The 21,679-nt window shown below is 44.2% G+C and overlaps 1 protein-coding gene across 5 annotated transcripts in view; it reads right to left on the reverse strand.

Moving 5' to 3' along the window:
* Positions 1 to 409: 409 nt before the first annotated feature.
* Positions 410 to 21,679, reverse strand: part of ebf1a (EBF transcription factor 1a) — a 64,125-nt gene continuing 42,855 nt past the window's right edge. Inside the window, exons 11-17 of one of the 5 annotated variants that reach the window (XM_052047199.1) lie at positions 17,577 to 17,665; positions 13,569 to 13,634; positions 12,332 to 12,494; positions 10,172 to 10,351; positions 5,765 to 5,962; positions 5,462 to 5,530; positions 410 to 2,655 (exon numbers count right to left, since the gene is read on the reverse strand). In XM_052047199.1, the coding sequence (XP_051903159.1) occupies positions 5,463 to 5,530; positions 5,765 to 5,962; positions 10,172 to 10,351; positions 12,332 to 12,494; positions 13,569 to 13,634; positions 17,577 to 17,665 (764 nt within the window). In that variant the 3' untranslated portion in view covers positions 410 to 2,655; position 5,462. The remainder of the gene's footprint in view (positions 2,656 to 5,461; positions 5,531 to 5,764; positions 5,963 to 10,171; positions 10,352 to 12,331; positions 12,495 to 13,568; positions 13,635 to 17,576; positions 17,666 to 21,679) is intronic. The other 4 variants (XM_052047346.1, XM_052047273.1, XM_052047420.1 and 1 more) reach the window with 4 other exon arrangements.

Here is a 21,679-nt window from a genome sequence, read left to right on the forward strand (position 1 = left end):
CAACCAATCATTCACTTACATTCACACTTACTACCCATTGAAAGTTTTCCGTTTGCCTTACATGCATGCATTCAGAAGTGTGAAGTAGACATGATACCCACAAGACTGCCAAGGTTCAAATCTATTCTTGCAATTTCAATGCATACACTTTCCATGTCGTGTTGTCATTTGCTCAAGTCAAATAACTGAGGGGAGGGAGCGGTGGGGAAGGAATAAACCTTGAGAAAGGAACATAGACGGAGGAATTCCCCTTCCAGGATGACCAGACTGCAATTCATGCAGCCTGGGAAACTTATCACATAGTATGGTGCTGTACGATGTTAGTTTCAACAGCATGACCATTCTGTTTCTTCTTTTTTTTTTTTTTTAATGTAGCACTTGATTAGTCATAATAAACATGAGGACCAAGTCACAGACAAGAGGTAACTTTAATTCAACATTGTGAAGAGTCCAAAAGTTATCTTACAGCTCATCAAAAACAATAACAATCTATACAGTAGACTTTTTTTTTCTTCTCTTAGAGCTTTTGAGTGTATTTGCAGTCCAAGACAAAAAAAAAAAAAACACCAACAACACACAAACAAAAAAAACAGAAGAAAAAAATAGACACTGGCTATTTGGTTTGCATCTGTCATTTTCGTTGTACAAAACGTTACCAATAATCATAATGGAGATGGAGCTAAGTTTCCAAAGAAGCCATTCATTTGTGTATGACAATAGACCTCTGTGGTGTGTTTGTGAAACAGATATGGCGCGGCCCCTCGCGGAGAACAACAACCCAAGTGCCTGAAAACACTCATCTGTCAGCGGGCGTCTCTCTCTTCAAATACTCCTGAACAAAACCAGAAAAGCAGAAAGAAAAGCCTCATTCTCTGTCACTCTGTCTATCCGGCAACAGCTTCAACACGCACGCACACACACTAATCATTAAAAAAAAAAAGACAACAGATATGAGCTCCTGCTTAGCTTGTAATGAAGCCATGTAAGTTGTGGAGTGGACATGTGGTGTTCATGACACAGGCATTGGCTACTCAAGTCTGGACTGCTATTCCATCCGTGTGATAAGATTGTGCTGTGGCAGCGCGTCACTGTGCTACGTACAATTAAACAGCTCAATAAGGTCAAAGAATTTCTCGAAGCAAGACAAGACGTGCTGTCGCTGCTGTCGTTTCAAATGTTTTTGAATTATGGCTCTTTGTGTTCTCGTGTATGTTTGTGCTTTGTCCACCAAGTTCCCACGAATTCCTCTGTGGCAAAGAGACAATTGCGGCGAGGCTAGAAAACTGTACACGTGATTGAATGAAGAATGGGATTGCATTGTTAAGGCATCTAGACTGCTGGTAAAGATTACAGGGATAGAAAACAAGAGTGTAGAGATACCGTATGTAAGCGGGAATAAATAACATGGGGAAGGAAAGGAGAATGTGTGCGCACACGCACACAAGGACAGTGCCACTCAAGAGAAGAGCCCATGCATATTAACAGCATCAATCTGGAAAAAAAAGGAAACAAAAAAGATATAGCTTTACAGTATATATTAATGTGTGTTTATATATTCTTCAAAAAATCTACTTCAAACAAATACTCTGTATAAGATGCTACTTTTTGCCATACAATAAACATTTTCATGAGGAAACAAACAAAAGCCAAAAACAAAACAAAACAAAAACAACAACAACGGACACATTTTATTAACTTATACAAAAATAGACAATGGCGTGTTGGTGAGTCCCATACAAAACCAAAAAAAAAGGAGAAAAAAAAGTCACATTTAAATAGTGAGACGACAGTGAATCCTAACAAAACACGGTGAAGTATGTTCACAACACAATGAAACAAAGGTGATGTACAAATACAAGGGATAAATACAGTATTTATAGGATATCTTACACAAACCCCTTTTTTTGTATCCAAATCCTTGTTGTATCTCTAAATCTTCTGTACTGAGAAGCTGCCTTAAGACATTTCTTTTTAACCAGAGCTAATGCAAAAAAAAAAGAGAAAAAAGAAAAAAAAAAGCCAAATGAAACTAACCACCCCTCCACAAAAAGAATCACCTTTTTTATATACAAAAATATATCAAACATTTATTCTAATGTAATATTTGCTTGACTCCTTCAGTACAGTGCTGGCTGGACACACTCGTCATCGGACTTTTCAAGTTTTTACAAACCCTTTTTGGCTAAAGAATCACATCGTATTTTTTCAACTCCTGTGACAAGCTTCGCGGTCACAGTTTTAGTAGAATTCAGACAGCATAAATAGAATAGGATCGCTGTGTTATGCTCTTTCATTTTGTTTTATTCGCGCGCGTGTGTGTGTGTATGTGTGTGTGTGTGTTTCTACCGAGCAAGCTTCACACTCGACTGTTGTTTGTGCACATTACAGTTGGCTTCTCCAGTAATCAAATAAGCAAAGATACATCTCATGAATACGAATCCCCAAGCGACACCAATTCAACCAAAAGAGAAATGACATGGCAAAGGTTGTTCCGTCTTCGAAATCCCAGTGGTGTGGAAAGGCCTGAGTTTTGAACAGAGTTCTTCTCGTCATTTCAGCTGCGGAGTCCAACCAACACGCACTCGTGTCTTGTTCCGCTCAACATTCTTCTTTTCCAGATCGTCTACATTGGTGGAACAATCATCCCCGGAATTGCTGCTTGTGGGAAAAGAGGGGGAGGAAAGTGGGAGAAAGCGAGGCAGTGGGGCGGGGGCAAAGAAAAAGGGAGCGAGAGGTCAGTCATGTGATAGCTGGGTTTCATCTGTCATCACAACAGTGCCATAACCCAAATGTGCTGCAGCAAGGACACGTCTCCCTCCCTCATTATCTCCTCAAATCAAAACATTTCCCCGCTAACTCGCCACACACGGACCCCATCATTCCAGTTTGGCACAGGCTTCTCCCCGAATAGTTTCATGCAAGCACCGCCACTGCTAATTGCTAGCAGCTACACTAAAGTGTGTGAACAAATGCAACATGGCTGACGGCGGTGATGAGATTATGTTTGACTCATGGAAATGGATCATGAGCCTTTTCGTGCACCCAACCTTGGAGTGTATCCTCACACTTGCATTTGGTGCACTTGCACAGCCAATAAAGAGAGAACGATATCACAAATGGCGTGACAAATTTAATAATGTGTGTGTGTGGGGGGGGGGGTACTTAACTGAACAATATGTTGACAATTGTGGTTGGAGTTTGCACTACATCCCACAGAGAGTTCTTTCTAATATTTATGCAACCTTATAAAATTACACAAGAGTTCAAATATATTGTATTACACAACTCTCTTTATGAGGCAGCATCTAAATCTTTGGAGAAAAAAAATCAATAATGACGAATGCAGGGCTCCAGACGGCTATGAAATGGTGGCATTTTGCGACTAAAATTTGAGACCGTGCGACTAAATTCTGCATCAAGTCACACGTGTGACCAGTAAATTTGATGTTTGTTTTTAAAATCTTGAAAAGTTTTTGTTTCCGACAAACTTCTCGATACTTGCGCGCATTTATCAGTAATACAGTGAAAATGAATGGGAATGTGAATATTTGTTATTCGTGCGCGCTCCGAAATTTTCCGCTTGTGCCCCTGAACCTTCACGCAAACTTATTCGGGATCCCTAGACTAATGCATACATGAATGTTGAAACTTGTACTGCCTTTTATGCCAATGGCACCTCATGTGAACGGCTTGAAATTTGGAAAAAATATCTTTTGAAAGTCAAACAAAGACTTGAACTGAAGGTTGAGCAGTCGTCGTGCGCAAAGTCAGGATAGATTTCAAAAATCATCAGCTCAGTGAATATGAGACCAGGGGTGGGAAAGGTCATCCCCACGAGGGAGGATTTCAGATTTTGTAAAGCTTTCTGAGTGCCATACTACATTGATCAAAAAATAAAACTCAACAAGTGAACAAATGTTTATTATAATCTATTTTGAGCATTTGAGAGTTTACATTTCATTTTCATATAGTTCTTCGGAGGCCTTTATATGTTTTTTAGAATTGTGTCCAATGCTGGATCCAATACTCTCTCAGGTTTTGTTTTTATGTTTCTCTCTTTTGTTCTTTTTTGACGTACGCATATTAATTCAAGCAATCACGGTATGATGCCAGTAGGTTGCGGTTGCTCTATGCAAACCCTGACCTGTTCCCTTTCAATTAGGTGTGTCAATTGCCTTTGAAGGGCAACGAATCATTTTCAATGAGTACATGATCGACTCGTCATTATTATCTTTGTAAGGGCGGATTCTTTTTCTGACTGCTCTCGTAGTGTACTTGATCGTGCATCCATCCATCCATCCATCCATCCATCCATCCATCCATCCATCCATCATCTACCGCTTATCCGGAGCCGGGTTGTGGGGGCAATAGCTTTAGCAGGGAAGCCGAGACTTCCCTCTCCCTAGTTACTTCTTCCAGCTCTCCCAGGGGGATCCCGAGTCGTTCCCAGGCAAGCTGGGTGACATAGTCTCTCCAGCGTCCTGGGTCTTCCTCGGGGTCTCCTCCCGGTGGGACATGACTGAACACCTCACCAGGGAGGCGCTCAGGAGGCATCCGAATCAGATGCCCAAGCCACCTCATCTGGCTCCTCTCGATGTGGAGGAGAAGCGGCTCGACTCTGAGCCCCTCCCGGACGACCGAGCTTCTCACCTTATCTCTAAGGGAGAGCCCGGACACCCTGCGGAGAAAACTCATTTCGGCCGCTTGTAACCGGGATCTCGTTCTTTCGGTCACGACCCATAGCTCGTGACCATAGATCGTGCAGCTCTACCCAATTTGGTCCATCTATCCAGTCGTGCTTCACTCTTTAAGCCATTTCCTGCCTCCAGTTTTACACATAAGCCATCACATGGAGGAATTTTTCATATAAGATATTGGCTTCCTATTGATTCCTCTCTCTCTTTTCAATCCACTAATTCCCGGGTTATTTCCTAAATGCGTTCGTCTTGTTGGGATTAACTGAATGGTACGTTTGTGTTGTGTGTGTGTGTGTGTGTGTGTGATCAGCGTGCAGTGGCCCCCCGGGTCACCATGTTCAATGCTCATCAACGCCGACAGAGGAAGTGAGGAAGTGCTTAGCTTGGGGCTCTGATAAAAATTCCCATCCATCATTTCTCTGGCTCGGGATCTCAACGCCATTCTATATCCTGCGTAGACGGGCCAACTACGAGCCATTTTGGATGGAAACGGGAGAGCAGAATGACCCCTTGTGGCACGGCACACACCTCCCCATGGATGGCGGACATAGCGCAAGGCAGGAAACAGGAAGTGAAAGCAGGAAATGGAACACATATGCGTTCTCACTGACAAGTGGAGCGTGACCAAAAAAAAAAAAAAACAAGAAGGAAGGGCAGGGCAGGATGAGCTGCTGCTGTGAACGAGCCGGGTGGGACAGCGTGGGATGGAAAGAAACAGAGGAATAGCAGACCAAAAAAAAAAGAGAAAGAGCGGGGTAACATACTTCAGGAGAAGGCCAGGCCCTGCAGGGAGCTGGCTGATGAGTACTTGCTAGAGTCCACAAAAGACTGATCTGAAGTCAGGGGGGACAGTCGGGGATCAAGGAGGGTTGAGGAAGAAATAAAATTGTAAAGTGGAGGAAGAAAGGGGTAATAAGAGGCAAGAGGAAAAGGAAAAGGTGAGAAATTGTTATTAAAAGGAGGTTAGTGTAGCGGCACTGGTGCTTAGCTAGTAATGGGCAGTAGATTGTGTTGGGCTTTCAAGGGTCCAGTGTGGACACGTGACTACTCGGCTACCTCATTCTTACCTTGCAGGCTGTTAGCGGTGGCGCTGGTGCACGTGGGGGGTGGCGAGTTTTGGGGTCGTACGACGGGGGCAAAGGCGCTCTTCTGCTTGACGGCGGCGGACACCATGTTAGCAGGGGAGAAGGAGAAGATGCCGGAGGAGCTGCTGCAGTTGGAGGGCAGGCTGGTGGACGACGCCATGGTGGGGCTGGACGGGACGACTGGGAGGTGCGCAAGGGGGAGGGGGGAAGTTGGATGGAGGGCAGGAGAGGGAGGTGGAGGGTGTCAGGGAAGAAGGATTGGAGGAAAGATGAAGACGGAAAAGAGACGGGGTTAGAGAGAGGGCCGAGGGCAGAGGACGGGCAGACGGGACGAACAGAAGGGGACTGGTCAACGGATGATGGCAGGAGGGATAATAGTTCAGATAGCTAGCTCACATACCTTACGCAGACAAAACCATTCATTTATGATGTACCGGTATATATCTATCTCAGTTCTTGAATCATTCATGTTATTCTCACCCTGGAACATGCTTTGATATCGTTAGACATGACCTCTCTAGAATTTGACTGGTTGACAGTTACATCCTTGGTGGTATTATCCTCCCACCCCCCACTTCCCTTCCCCGATAAAAAAAGAGTTTCGACTGAAAGTGGCAGTTCAGCAGAAGGAAAAACAATGTGTGGACACCTGCACAACAAGAAGTGGATCGTTAATCCTGCCTTGAGAAAGACTGTACTCCTCATATTTAACAGAGTCACTTCTGGGTGAAGAGCGTCAGCAGCCTATTGCGTTTGGGCCGACTCTCTTTGTTTCTTTCTCCTTTATTGAATTCCCCCCACCCAATTGCTGTTTCCTGTTTTTGTATTGTAAATGTATTGTTAGTGAGTGTCAACACGATCAGACTTATTTTTCCCCTTCTGGTTTGTGATGCCTAACGTACAACCACGACAAAATCATGCTCGGCTGCTTCTCCTTGGCGTTGAATGCTATCCTGGAGGGGTTATGGAGAGGGACGAGAGCTGGCGCAAAAGGGGAGTACTGCACTGTGGTGCCTTGAGATGAGAGTTAAATTAATTGTCAAGTTCTCAACTCAAAACATTTGCATTCCAAATCATCTTTCACCATTGGCTTGAATAGGAATTTATCCATTCCAGCTTCCAGTCTGCGGGCCACTTGGTACAGCGGTACAGAGACAGACGCAATTTATTTTATTTTTTTGCAGAGCATATACAAAAGCCCCCCAGCGAAACGTGCATCTGATGGACAGCCAGCCGTTATCTTCCCAGCATTGCTTGTCTGCTGGTATCAGGTATCTCCAAAGGGATGTTAAGTAAATGAAGCAGTTGTGCAAGGTACAGTTAGTCCTCAAAAACAGGCAACGAAACAATCCTGTTGAAACAGTTTAAGAAGGAGCATCCGAGTGATGATGTGGAAGGCATGATAATGCGAAACTAATTTGAACAGAATGCGTGTCATTGGCGTTTTCACCGCTGACAAAACTAGCCCTGGATCTACCGACCAAATCAAAGGAGAATATGGCAGACAAATACACACTGTGGTTTTAGCAAAGAAGAAAAATGGATCAAGGCTGTGCTGAAAAATGTTTCTCATTTCATCTGTAATTGAGTGTGCGATGCTGTTTATTGAATTTTGAGATTTTTTTTTTTCAACATTTGCACTCCCTGACCATTTCTGGTTTGCGGTTGCCTCTTTTTTTCCTATTTTTTTTAACAAAAGAACAAACGTATTTTATTTTCACACTGAATGGGAGGACAAATTCTATTTTATGACTGTGGAAAAAAAAATCCTGTGTGTCTCATTCGTGCAGCGACTGTGGCGACGACAAAGTGGCACAATGGGGAGAGACATTTCAAAACATGTCACACAACCTGTCATGCCAATTAACCACCGGACAAAAATCCAGAGAGTTGAAGGGAGCTGTGTGCAAACAACATTTTTTTTTTCTCAAAAAGGCCCCCAAATCGGTTGAAGCCTCATTTAGAGATCTACATTTCTTGATGGGTGCAGGGGGGAAAGAAGGCATTTTCAGATGGTACGGTAATTTATAATTTCTCCACAAACAAAAAACTTCAAACACTCCTTCCCTTAAGGACAACTGTGAGGGAGTTGACATATGTAATGCAGGGAAGGGAGTTTTTCACAGAGAAAAGGGTTCCTTGGGGAAAAAAAATTGTGTCGGCGAAGATGGACGGGCTCCCGCAATGATCGGCCGACATGCAGGAGTCATTGCTCACTTTAAAGGTGACACACAGTTCTGAAGGTTTCTGCACGATCACTGCACTCGTCACCAGAAGAGGTTATGTGCAAAAGTGATCGACTTTGAACATGGGATGACTCCTGTCGTGAAGCAGCTGACAGCTGAATATGGTGACCCACTATGACACAAATCCGATGGCTCAGGCTATTGTTGGTTGGTTTGTTTTTTTTCCTTTTTTTTTCCATTTGCCATTTTTGAGAGACATCAGAGTGTTCTCGCAAATCAAAGGTGAAGACACCCTGCTGCTGAAGAACAGTGAATGGACACTTGATCTGGCATTTGGAACGGACATAACTGTGAAACTGAACTAAGTGAAACTGAAGTAAGACCATTGCTGATATGATGAGTGCTCTAAATGCATTTTAAGCACAGATGAATATTTTCTCCATGCATTTACAGAGCAAAAAAAAAACATTCCGTTCTTTCCCTCTAATGGTGCTGAAAAATAATGTAAAAGGGTATTTATAATTACGGTACTGATAACTTCCAAAAAGTTGGGGATGATTGTCTTTGATGATAAAGAATATATGCATATCAGTTGTGTTGTGTTGTGTTATCTGCGTGTTGTTCCAACATTAGTGTTCAAATATAAGTTGCTTCTAAAATTGCAATTAACAATGCTAACCTTCAGAAATGTCAATGGGGTTTTGCATTTTTATGTTAGCATTAATTGAAGCAGACCTGCCTAAGGCAAAAGCTGCAGCTGTTTTCAATATACTAAGTTAATTGCCTTTGTTTTATGTTTAATTTGACAATAAACTTGAATTGGGTGTGGCATAAACAGCTTTAAGTTATTCAGTCCTGTTACTTTTTCTTCCCTACTAACTACTTCACACAACCTAAAGACTGTGCAACAAGAGCGACTAAAACTCTGGACCTCCTTGAAGCCACCGTGAAGGGAGCATTAGAAACCTTTTTGATGTGAAATCTACAACCACATCATTGAATATGATAGAAGGTTGGAGGTGCTGACTCAATGTTTGGTTCCAGATTAAGACAAATATGGACACCCTGGAATTTGATCTTTATTGATGTTCATTGACAGATTGGTACACACAATTGTTGTTGCGCTGAATGGGTTTTTTGTGATGTCAATTGTTTTTGCTTTTGATATTTGACTGTTGTCCTTGTTTTTTTTGTGTGTGGTTTGGTAATTTTCATAATAATAGCATCAAAAAAATAATCCAAATAAGGTAAAGTTCCAATGTAAAGCAGTATCATTCATAAATGGACAATATTTTCTCAAATTGTGCAGAGATAAATTGCATGTATTTAAAAGACAGGTTTAGATGCAACTGCCATCCTTAATTCCGCATTGACAAAGATTTTAATGCTCACATCAAAGTCATTTTCACAGCTTTTCATGATACTGTGTGAAGTAAAAACGGAGACTGTATACACAATGGCTATTAGTTGTATTTACAGTACTGTACATGTACGGCACCGGCTTCCTCAGCCAAATTCTGTCTCTCCGACTGACATCATCCCATCCATCCACCTCTCAAGGGTTTGTCTTTTGTCTGCTAATACACTTAGAGCATTTTCCCCCCTCAGTGATTTTACAATCAGCCAAGTCGTATTTCACCTGCCCTCTGATATCTGCTTCTGCCTTTATTGTTGTTATTATCCAACACTTAGCTTTTATGGCCCTTCCTGCCAAATCCTTGCAATAAAGTCATAATCCATTTATGAAGGGGCCTAACTAATCAATTAATGAAAATTGGACTTACAAAGGCAGGCTGAGGGGCCATTGATTGAAAGTGTCTGTGTGGGGCCGATGAGCCTGTTAAAATACTTGTTAACACCCAGGAATCAAAGAGCTGAAATGGAATTGCTTCTCTAGCAATTAGTTTATTGATTTAATCAAGGGTCTTTAATGTAGAGAGTGAATGTGTGTGTGTGTGTGTGTGTGTGTCTCGAGGGGGAGGGCGGTGATCTGCTCCCCTTTACCAATAAAGTGAGGATTTGTGTTTGACTCTGTTCTTAAAGAAATAGATGAGCCAGCTAAACGGCTCAATTTGCTCCTCGTCCATCAAATTTTGTGTCCCCCTCACACTGTTTAACAGCATCTCTGCTTTCGGTACCTCCTCATCTGACTCGTGTGAGGACCGATTGGCCATAGGCTCAAAGGTGTGATGAATTTACTCACTAGCATACGGTGAGTTGCCTGCGGATCCATTGAGGAAGTTGGGCGAGGTGCCCAGGGTTGCCATGCCAGAGTTAGCGTAGCCATTCATGCTAGTGGAGACAGAGCTGTAGCTACCCTGCTGGGGAGTGGAGCTGGGGACATAACCATGAGGGGACACACTGCTTGTTGTCCTACTGAAACCTATAGACAGGGAAAGACAGAGGGAAAGGCAGAGAAGAAGATAGAAGGGAATAGAAGAGAGAGAGAGAGAGAGAGAGAGAGAGAGAGAGAGAGAGAGAGAGAGAGAGAGAGGGAGAGAAAAGGTGTTAAGGATCGAGAAGAAGGCAGACAAAAATAAATCCATGCAGCGCTGCCTTTGAGAGAGCAGGCATCAAACCGGAGAGGCAGACGTCTCTGAGATCAAACCCCCCTGAGTGGCAGCGAGTGATAGACATCACACATTTCACAGAAGAGCCACCATATTGTGTAATTGACTGTAATGAGGAGATGTTGTCCCTCGTTACTTTTGGGTTAATGTTCCCTGAATTTTAACAGGTATCTTAAGGTGCTGCTCAAAAGTCACAATGCATATGACAGGGTACAGGCGGATGCGATTTGGTATGATTACACCAAGCAGGATTTGGTATTTGCAGTAGGGCTCTGTCCCTCTCCATCGAATTCCACATTCACAGTGAAAGTTAACACTTTTTTACATTTGCGTGAATTGGAAAAGTGATTCCTATCTTTTTGCACCAAGGAAAAAATAAAAAGACCTGTCCACCATTCTGATTACCGTATTCTCCACACTAACAGGCGCACTGGATTATGAGGCACACCTTCAATGAATGGCCTATTTTGTAATTTTTTTCATATGTTGGACGCACCGCATTAAAAGACGCAATCTACAATGCATCCACTAGATGGAGCTATGCTCAAGAAAATGCCAACAGAACGATTAGATGTCAGTAAAACTTGTTTAATAAAGCAGCGACACAGTCCACTTGACCAACAGCAAGTTATAACATTGACTCGTTAATGTTGAACTCTGTTGCCGCTGCTCGATTTCCGTGTTCAACTGTGAAACCGATCGCCTTAAGTTTGAACTATGTGTTGTAAGCGCGTCTCTAGCAAGGAGCAATTTTGGGGTTGACATATTACCGTAATGATCATACACAAGCGCTGTGAGCTTTTCATAAAATGGAAGGCTTTTAGGTGCCCCTAATTATGGTGGCATAAATGCATCACTCGATACCTTATACGGGAATAATGGCCATGGGGATGAAAGCCAAAAAAAAATGTTCGGACAGTCATGGATGGCATATGGCACGATGAGATGGCAATGAACAGAATGGAGGAGTAGCGATTAATGGAGTACTCCTAATACTAAAACAAGCGGCCTCTAACCTGATCGGCTTATCTCCAACAACAACAACAAAATGTATGTACAGTATATAAGGATAAGGCAATTCATACAAAAAAAACTTGTGTAGCCTCCTCCAAGATGTGATGATTTCTGCTCTTTATTGTCAGTGGCCTGTAGGCTACGAGGCAGTGAATAGTAGGAGCGCAAGATGGAAGACTCGGAGTATACATCCCAGGTCCAAATGCTGATACCGCAGAAAAAAAAACACCTGGAATTGATTACGAGTGTACTTGCTAGTGCAATAGTGGCTGCACTTTAACCATCAAAGGAGGCTCTTCTACCATAATGAGCACATACTGCGGTAGCAAATAAACCCCCATGTCAAGAGGCTGTTGTTTTCCTCAGCGCAGAAAGACATTTTGCGATGATGCTCATCGGAAGTATTGCGAGACATCTAGCGGCTGATCCATCCACCCGCTTTTCTCTCCTTCCTTAGATCCATGTGATGAATCACCCCAGACTGCACGCGCATCTCTCTCTGTCAGACGAGGGGGCCGACCCAAGTCCAATAAACACACCCCTAGGACCCACTCATATTTCTCCATCGTGCCTCATCCGTGACTTCCTACTTCTCCACTCGTTGCGATTTCGCAGTCTTTCTCGCCTCACCCGCACTTTTCACTTTTTGTTGGTCCTCCCGCTGCTCGCGGTCCCGGTTTTCCCGTTGAACCTCCTTTGACGGTATAATATGACTCACACTTGACAATGAGATGATGGAATGATGACCCTCCTCCCCGATCCGTGTCATGTTCACTCACCCTGATTGGCCGTTTGAGCCACCTCTGACCCGGTGAAGGAGTTTACGGCCATCATACCCGCGTGGACAGAGCCACTGCCGAGGCCGGCTAGCTGGTTGTGCCCTCGCGGCACAGTCGTATAGAGTGCCTCTGCAATGTCTGCTGCTCGTTTCAGGATCATCTCCTGGCAGTGAGGGAGGATCAGAAGAAGAGAAGTCAGGTCCTATGCCTTTGTTTGCCCTCCTCTGGTCTTCTTTTTCTTGCTGTCGGTACACTTTCGAACTTGAGTGGATAAAAGCCACAAATCCTTCCGCGATACTGTTACTTGTATCCAACCTTATGAGGGGACAGTGCAAATGGGATTTTATATTTCAGAAATAGAAACTGAAGCATCCTTTATGGTCACATGGCAGAACAGAAGTTACAACAAATGAACAGTTTGGATTTTGTCACTCTTTCTATTTTATGGTATTTTAAGATTGGAATACATGACCTTTAATTTGCTACGTTCTGGCACAAAAGGATTCATTCTGGGCTTGTATTTTGCTTTTACTTTGGCAATTTTTTTTCTCAACTCAATTCTAATCAATCAAACTCAATTCTAATGACGTGAAAAAAGACGCAGCGTTCTGTTATCAAACTAAATGTAGTGCTTTTATTGTTTTCATATTTCACTTTACGTTGTATTATGTTGTTTATCCTATGATGTCACGCGGTTTTAACTATTTATACCATTCCAACAATGTTGAAAAGAGAGAAAGGTGAGATCAATCTGTGAGGTGATGCATCGTCGCATTGCAGCTTCATCATGAGAGTAAAGCAGGTTGTGTCCAAACCGGGACCTCGAGGGTCACTGTCCTGCGCATGTTTTATATGTCTTCCGAATTCAACACACGTGATTCAAATGATAAGAATTGTTATTCGGCTTGTTCAGAGCTTGCTGATGAACTGATCATTTGTGATGGTGGAGGGAGACATGTGAAACATGCAGGACAGCGGCTCTCGATGATCGGAGCTGGACACGCTTGGAGTAAAGGTGTTATTGTATTGGAAGTGGCAAAACAGTTTACAGTTGTATGACTGCCAGAATCTTAAAAATAACCTTCTCAATTATTATTGGTTTTGTCGATGATATGCAGATTTTAAGATATTTTTTAAAAAGAAACTTTGATTTGGTGCTACTGTACTTTCAAGAAATCCCACAAAAGAGAGACAACCAATGCATCCGAAACAGGACGCTGAAGTTTCTGTGCGCTACCTGGTTGTTGTGAGGCATCCCGTACAAGGCTTCGACCAGGTCTGCCGCTCTCTTTAAGATTACCTCCTACAATCAGGAGCGAGAAAAGGAGGGTGATTGATCATGAGTGTGGCAGCTGGAGGAGTTCAGTCACTTTCATTACATTTCACTTGTAGCATTATGCTGTGAATGCAGAACAGAGACTGCACGACAGGAAGACGGCGGTGAGAGCAGGCTGGAGGAAGAGAAATGTCTCTGGCCGTGCACTTTGTTACTGGCTGGGCAGTTTGGGAGCGCAAAGGGAAGATACCGTGAGCTGTGAATAAAACATGAGCCTGTATCTCTTGATCAGTCAAGCATGTTTTGCATCTCCTCCCTCCTTCCTGCTGGATCATGTATCTCCTGCTCTTGATCACATGTCCGTCTAGCGACGTATCAGCTGGGTTACGGGGGATGCGATTCCCCTCTTAGCTGAGGGCACACCTGTCGTCTGACCCTGACAAACCTCGATAATGTTCCACGTGAATAGTCGAGCACCCACTTTGGGAGACAAATGTAGTTGTGGTGTGGGATGGAGTAGAATTTCCCATATCAAACATTTATCCTTGCATAGCGTTGCTAGTCTTTGTGCTCATTTTCCATCACTTACCCTCCTTTTACCCTCTCTGTTCTTTTCATTCGTTTAGTCTATGTGTGTCTCAAGGCAGTTCTTATATGTGTGCGCGTGTGTATGTGTGATGTAGACACCTTCAGCCCTACGAAACCCTTTTTAAAAGTTAATGTGCCGGGGCCAGGATATATGCTGGAGGCGCGACAACCAGAAAATTGCAGCCCCCTTCCCACCTTTGCTCCCTCATTTCTTTCTCTCCCCCCCCCCACACACACACGCTGTGCGTTCTACCCTCCCCAGTGTATCCCTCGCTGTGAACAAGCCCCGGAGCATGTGTGCTCTCTGTTCCGTGACACACCGCCTTTCAATCAGACCTCATATCACACATGTACCGACTCACACACACCCACACACAGACACACAGCCACACTCATGTGGAGGCTGTCGAGCACGCCCAGGACATGACGGGAGGGTCAGCAAAGCAATAAAGATTGTAGAGCGCTGTCCGAGGTGCTAAATTCACTCAATAATGGGAGCGCTGCTTCTGTGTTAACCTCCCATTACTAGCACTATCTGGGGGAGGGGGGGAAGCGGCGGCGGCAGGGGTGCGGTTGGTGGTTTTTTGAGAGACAGGAGAAGAGGGGGGAACATAGACAGGCCCGCTAGGTGTGATTGAGAAACGTCGAGGCCCGAGTGAGGTAAGTGGTTCTTTAGTATGTATGTGTTGTTCCTCGCTTGCCTCTCGCTACTTTTCCACCATGCCAGATGCCTCCTAGGGATTGCTGGATAGGTAAATGGATGGATGGGGGGAGGAGGAGAGGAGGTAGGAGGGGAAATGAGGGAAGGTAGAAGCATTATGGCACAAACAGATCCCCAGCTGGAGAAGGACAGTGTTCATGCAAGACGTGTGAGATGAAAAATACTCTCAGGGGCCTTCATCCGTTCTCCCCATGTTTTTGAGGAAAACATTGGACCAAAATAAAAGTGTGTACTCCATCTTAGTCCCGTATTCTCAAAACATGCAGGTTAGGTTGTGTTCATACGTGTGAATGTGAGAGTGATGTTTTTTTGTCTTTATGTGCCCAACGAGTCTTGGGCTCCTAATGCAGACAGGCACTATAGAAAATGGATGCCTGGATAGGTCGTAAGCCAAAGAGTTGACTTACTTCTGATCTGTCAATCAACAATCTATTCCAAATATGCCAAAATCTGTCTGATTGGAAAGGCATCAGCTGCACGCAGCCTGCCTCAGGTCACCCCACAATCTTTAATAAATAAAATCCAATTGGACTATAGTTGGTCATTATTATTTTTGTTGATATCACTGTCGAATGTTGAATTCACATTTATTGTGTCATTTTAATTGGAAATGTAGTGTTGGGTAGAGATAGACGATTATGGGAAAAAAAATCATAATTTTTTTTTTATTAAGACTGAAGTCATGTTTAATAAAGTGATTATTCATTGATATTGGTAAAATCTTTTTTTGGGGGGCGTAATTTCCAACACTTTTTTAAATAGCAGTCTTCACTTTAGACAATGCTATATAAACCACCATTGAATGATTTGTAAAATCCACTTGACTGAGAGCAGCTGGATTCTGTAGGTGTCTTTAAAAAAAAATCTGACTATGCTAGCTAAAGTCCATCAGCATTAACAAGTGACTATAGCAACGACTGTATTTATCATGATGCATAGCTGGTTAATAATGACAATGTGTAGTATATTTTTTCATGGCCCCTTTTTAATTTGTATGGACACAATTGTAAATGACATTTTAGGGGGCTGTTGACAACCTGGCCACACATACAGCATCAATTTTCTCTTCACTCATCTATTTCATGTCTCCTCTTCTTCTCCCTCGTTCCCATTTTCTCAATTAATCACCCTTTCATGGTCCAGTGCCCGTCTACTTGTCGGTCTCTCGTTAGCGAAGGGATCTGTCCAGAAGCTAAACGCGATTAGGCAGCGCTCCAGAGTCATTCTGATAAACAGATAAATGCGGTTAGCGCCGTGCTGCCTGCCTTGCCCCGCTGCTGTAAGGAGAGACCATTTCCTGGGCGCAGGGTCTCTTCCCGTAAAGTCAGGCCCGCCGAGACGTCAACAGGAAGGGGAACCTGATCCAGAGCAGAGCCTGGCTTCGTCTGGCAGGACGGTCACTCATTAGCCGGCCCCAGATCCCCTCCCCTGCACCACAACCTGAGCTACTAAGCACGTGGGACTCCTGTGATCCGGCTTCCAGCACTCCCTGCTTACATGTCGCCGGACTATTAGCGGGAACACGATGCAGCTGGACGCTGGATCATCATCACAACATATGGAGACAAAGCAGGCATTTCCAGGGTTCATTAAGAATCTCCTCACTAAAGGTGCCTGGGGGAAAACTTTGTTCCTCATTTGAGAATCGGCTGGAAAAACAGACAAGAAAAAAAAAGGCTTGGCTTGCACTGAATGGGCGCAAAAAAGTTGCCAGTGTGTGCCCCTCTAATGATTGAGGCCAACCGTTGAGAGGAGTGTGGTCAACAAACTGTTATTACCTAATAAAGGCACAAATCAATAGAGCTGAAATGAACAACTGGGCCTGCCAGCTACTGCTGTTCATTTGGAAGAGAAGGAGACACCGCACAGCAAGGGGAGACTCGGAGGTGAAAGAAGCGCGATGGAGAGGGTTAAAGACATCACCAGGACACGTCCCGTATCCACCGGACATGACACACAACCACGGAGAAGTGATTTCTTTATCTTCTCTCTACATCTACCTGGGCTCTCCATCTCCACCTCACGGTGACGTTTGCCGTGTGTACGTGTGCGTCTGCGCATGCTTGTGTGTATGTGCCAAGACGTGTGCATGTGCACGCTGCTCTGTGAGAGGGTGTGTGTTGGAAGTAATAAAGTCCACCCGGGGTTGACTTCGATCCACTGACCCAGCAGGAGGTAAGACTGGACAGCTATGATGGATCACCTAACCTCCTTCTGCCTCTCTCTTTCTATCTCTCTCTCCCCGGCCCCTCTCTCTCTCTCTCTCTCTCTCCCCTCAACCTCCCTTCATCCTCCCCCTTTTCCTCCCACCGTCACTCCCTCTTTGCCAATATAAACGACCTTACACACGGCGCGAGCATGAATAGAGCTGCTTGTGCGTTTTCGGCGCAAAATAAACTGCAGAAAATGACCATGAACGTGTAATAAAATGTTAATGTTCACACTGCAAAGTGTGTCAGCGTCCGGGGAATACAGTCATTTGTCTGTATGTGAGGTCATGCTGCCCTTGTGGCATGTATATCCAATGCGCCATATGAAACCGGAGAAGACGTAAATACATCTCGGTATCAGTGTTACCAAGACAAATTGGGATGCAATAATTGAGCGTGGCAGAGTGACATGAGCACAGACAAATGAGAGGAGTTGTGGATGCATGGTACCTTGGGTAATCTCTCCTGGTCTCCAGGGTGTCTGGGGATGACCTTCTGTAACCTCTGGAAGCCGTAGTCTATGGTGGGCTCGTTCAGCGCTGAGCACAAACAAGAAGAGACAGATGGGAAATTCAAATGCTTGATTCTTAGTAATGAAAACACACGTGTGCTATGATCTGGCCAAGATGAATGAGTGATTCGCTTCTGCTGTAGAAATGACTGAATTAAGCACGGTGCCCATGAATACCGCAACATTTAGGCAAACCAGCAGAAAAAAAGTGCATATTCAATTAGTCCTGCGTGTGCCTTTGTTTGCTTGTGATGTAATGAATCTGCCTCTCTCTCTCTCTCTCTCTCTCTCTCTCTCTCTCTCTCTCTCTCTCTCTCTCTCTCTCTCTCTCTCTCTCTCTCTCTCTCTCTCTCTCTCTCTGTCGCCCGCTTTGTTGCTTAATAAAAAGCCAGGATTGAGTGTATTTTGGGGCGAGCATGCGTGTAAATATATGTGTGTGTGTGTGTGTGTGTGTGTGTGTGTGTTTAGTTTGTTCCCCGGAGCGATCAAGCCTTTGTTATATTGGAACCCAGCGCTGTAATTGCTTATATTAGTCGCTGATCAACGCAGGTCCACAGGACACACACACACACACACAGAAACTGTGTACACAGAGAGTCAGATCATCCAGACAGCAGGGAGAAAGCATTCGCTCTGTATGCTGTGGTCGCGCTACTGTAATTGAATATGAGAAGATTTACTATGAATATTTCAACATTTGAATAAATACAATGAAGATCTGAGGCTTACAGTACAAACACTTCAGAGAAAGATTGTGGGATAAATGCTCTCTCCATATAATTAATTCCAAATGTAGTCAGTCTCATGCTCCCCTTTCTCTCTATGCCCCCCTCCCAGCCACCCACCAACCTCCCCATGCTTCAGTGGAGGTTGCCCGAGGAGTTCTAGTTCAGTATCATTGCTTCTGTAAAGAGCCTGTGTGGACATAGAAGAGACCTACATAAAGTGCTTAACAAAAGTATCTGACCACCACGCTTTCCAAGGTCTATGCCACAGCTGTCCTAAAGTAATAGCATTGCTAATTACCGGCATCAAATGCTCTTTTTAAAGAGCTACGAATGACTTTCAAATGCACAGCTTTAAAATACAAAAAAAGAACAGGAGATTTAGTTTTCATAGCTGAACATTCTTCAGTGAGCCGGCTCAAATGTGGGTGTAAAAAGATGACTTGAGTTGAACAATTCTGTTCCAAATGGTTAGAATGAGGGTTGTTTTCCGGAGGAAAAAAATGGGTGGTGCGGTATATGTGAGGGATTGCCCTTATGTGTTCATGCCGTCCGTCTGTCTCCCCTGTGGGTCACAGCTTGGACGTTTCCTGGGGGCCGATGCCCTGCTCGCCTCACATCTGAGCAGCCAGGCTGACTAGACGGACCCAGAAAAAAGGCCCCCAGAGGCTATGAGTACAAGCTGTCCTGCTGGACCTCCAGTAGCTTCCGCACGGCTCCTCCCCGAATGGTTCACTTAAGAAGAAGGCCAAAACAAAGCAAAGTGCAGGGATAGTGGATGATCTCTTTTAATAGCCGGCATGCATTTATACAAGACCTGTCAATCTCCCAATGGAAATGCCAAGCTTGACACACTCACACACAACTGACAATGAGTAGAGGTAACAGGCTATGGAATTAAAGAGAGTAACTACAGTATAAACGCAGAGGTCACCACACAATACATTGCAGGACACTCGATTTCCAATTTGATTTCAAAACGTTCCCTTAAATAAGTGAAATTGAATTGAACCCTTTCCAAAGTCAAACTAATATTTCCAAAAAGTCATCAGTCGGGGCAATGTTGAGGGAACCTTTGGGTAAGGAGTGAAAAGAAATAATATGTAACATATAACACTGTTTTAACTTGTATCTCATGATGAATGAGGAGAATCTAAGAAAAAGTATAATTTTAGGATGGTATAAATAGAACTTAACGTCAAATCAATCAAACATTTGATAACACACGGGCCCCTATTTTCATGCCCAGTGTAAGTGTAGCACAAAGTGCAATTCAACTGTGCACATGGGTGGCGTTTTCTTTCTTTTATTATTTTCCTGCACTCGCACAGATAGAAGTGGGCATTTGCACCTTTGTGCCCCATCGTGGGATGGAACGCAGCCGACTCCTGACCCATCGAAGTGGCTCCCTTTATTCCCTTAAAAATCAGGGTGGTGGAGGGGCACGCACGCAGTCCTTGACATTACGGAAGCAGGAATTGACGTGCGACTCTGTGTGATGAATTTTGGCGAACTGGCCGTCATCTCCAGCATCCGTGTTGCATCATCTGTGGCTGGCATAGCTTTGAAAGTCTTACGAGGCCGGACTTTCTTTCAATTGGGCCTGTGCTGTCAAACAAAAATTTCACATTTTCTCTGAAAGGCTTTTGTTGTTATTGCAGTTTAAAAAAAATACTATTATTAGTTCTCCAGAAAATGGCAGACGAGTGTCAGATGAACACTCATAAATTTAAAAAATGTACAGCGATAGTTCTGATAAATAAAGAGGCAGTGAAGGTAAATGAGAGAGGAAGTCCCATTCTCTGCTAGTTTTCAAGGACCATAAAAGAGAAGAGTAACGCACAATCAGCTCTACCTGGTCTCTTTGTAAATTTTTGACTCATACATCTTTTTTCGATACCTCCCATTTCACATTGGGAATTAATGCTGGAAGAAAACTCAAGAAGAATACAACTGGAGAACGCGAGCAGGCAGGTGCACTCTGAGATTCACGGCACACTCTCCTGTACAGGTATATTTATAATCTTCAGCTGTCGCTGTGCAGAACAGCAAATCAAAGTCAGTAAAACATAAATGCCATAAATAAATGAATAGATGAGCAACAGCCCTGGACTGGAGGGATTCACCTAGCAATCACCCGCATCAGATCAGATCAATGCTCATGGAAATTTCATGAAGCTTAGAATCTACGCCGCTTCATATTTCACTATAATAACCCGCAGAGCCGCAGGGGGAGACGGACCTAAGGGGTGAGCGGCTAAGAGGAAGCGGGGAGGAAGACAAGAGGTGGGATGGAGAGATGGAGGTACGTACTGGAGGGGAGGACAAAATGGGAGGCAGGAGGGTTGTGGGTTCCAGGAGGTGGAGGACGATAATTGAGAGGTCACATCGTCGGTTGTTACTGAGAGTGGAGGAGGAAAAGATGAAGGACGAGGAGGGGCAAGTACACCAGCTCACCAGTCCAGTGTCACAACTCGTGGGGCCGGGTGAGCGTGTACTTGCAGGGTGAGCTAATTGGCTCTGAGGTTGGGTGTTAGCGCCTTCTCAGGTCCTCCGACGGTAGGTTTTATAGGAGCTGATCATATCACAGCATTGCGTCTCGCTGTCTTTCTCCCTCTCAACTCATTCGTACCCCCTGCCCCCTCTTGCAACTCAGCCCCCCTCCCTTCTACAGTCTCCAGTGCTCAGGTGTGATCTCATAAGCGCTGCTTGGCGATCGATGCCGCCAGTGGCAGGGGGTTCAATAGCCCTGAATTACGGCTTCATTTCTCCCCCTCACCCCCCTACACACAGATGAGAGCTGCCCCCTCCTGCTCACCCACCACTACGCGCACACCTCCCCACCCTCTACTCCAGATCAATACCCTACAATCTAATTTTTATCCATTTTTCCATAACCCCTGAGATTGCGTTTATTTGGAGAATCCGACAAGCTAAATAAAGCATTGCTTGAAAATGTCAGGGAGACTAATGCATGGCTGGAAATTCATACAGAGAAAACAGACGAGTGGAGCATTTTGCTCTTAAAGCAAGGGGGAGAATGGCAGGAGGCGGGGTGGAGGGCTGCTAAAAGATTCTACAAATCAATTGAGGTGTGGAAGCTACTACAACCTAAGCTCTAATTATCTGTTGCAAAAAAAAAAAGTGCATGTCGACAGTTCGACAGCACAGATCCTCAGTGGAAGAATGCAAATTCTGAAAGTATGGATGAAAAGTGCGCGCTTGAATTAAGAGACAACAAAACACAAGGAATCGTTTCCCTCGGTGCGCGCTGCTCATTTCAGCGGGGTATGAAACAACCTACATTCCAAATTCAT

The sequence above is a fragment of the Hippocampus zosterae genome, chromosome 1 (assembly GCF_025434085.1).
Source record: "Hippocampus zosterae strain Florida chromosome 1, ASM2543408v3, whole genome shotgun sequence".
Classification (NCBI taxonomy): domain Eukaryota; kingdom Metazoa; phylum Chordata; class Actinopteri; order Syngnathiformes; family Syngnathidae; genus Hippocampus; species Hippocampus zosterae.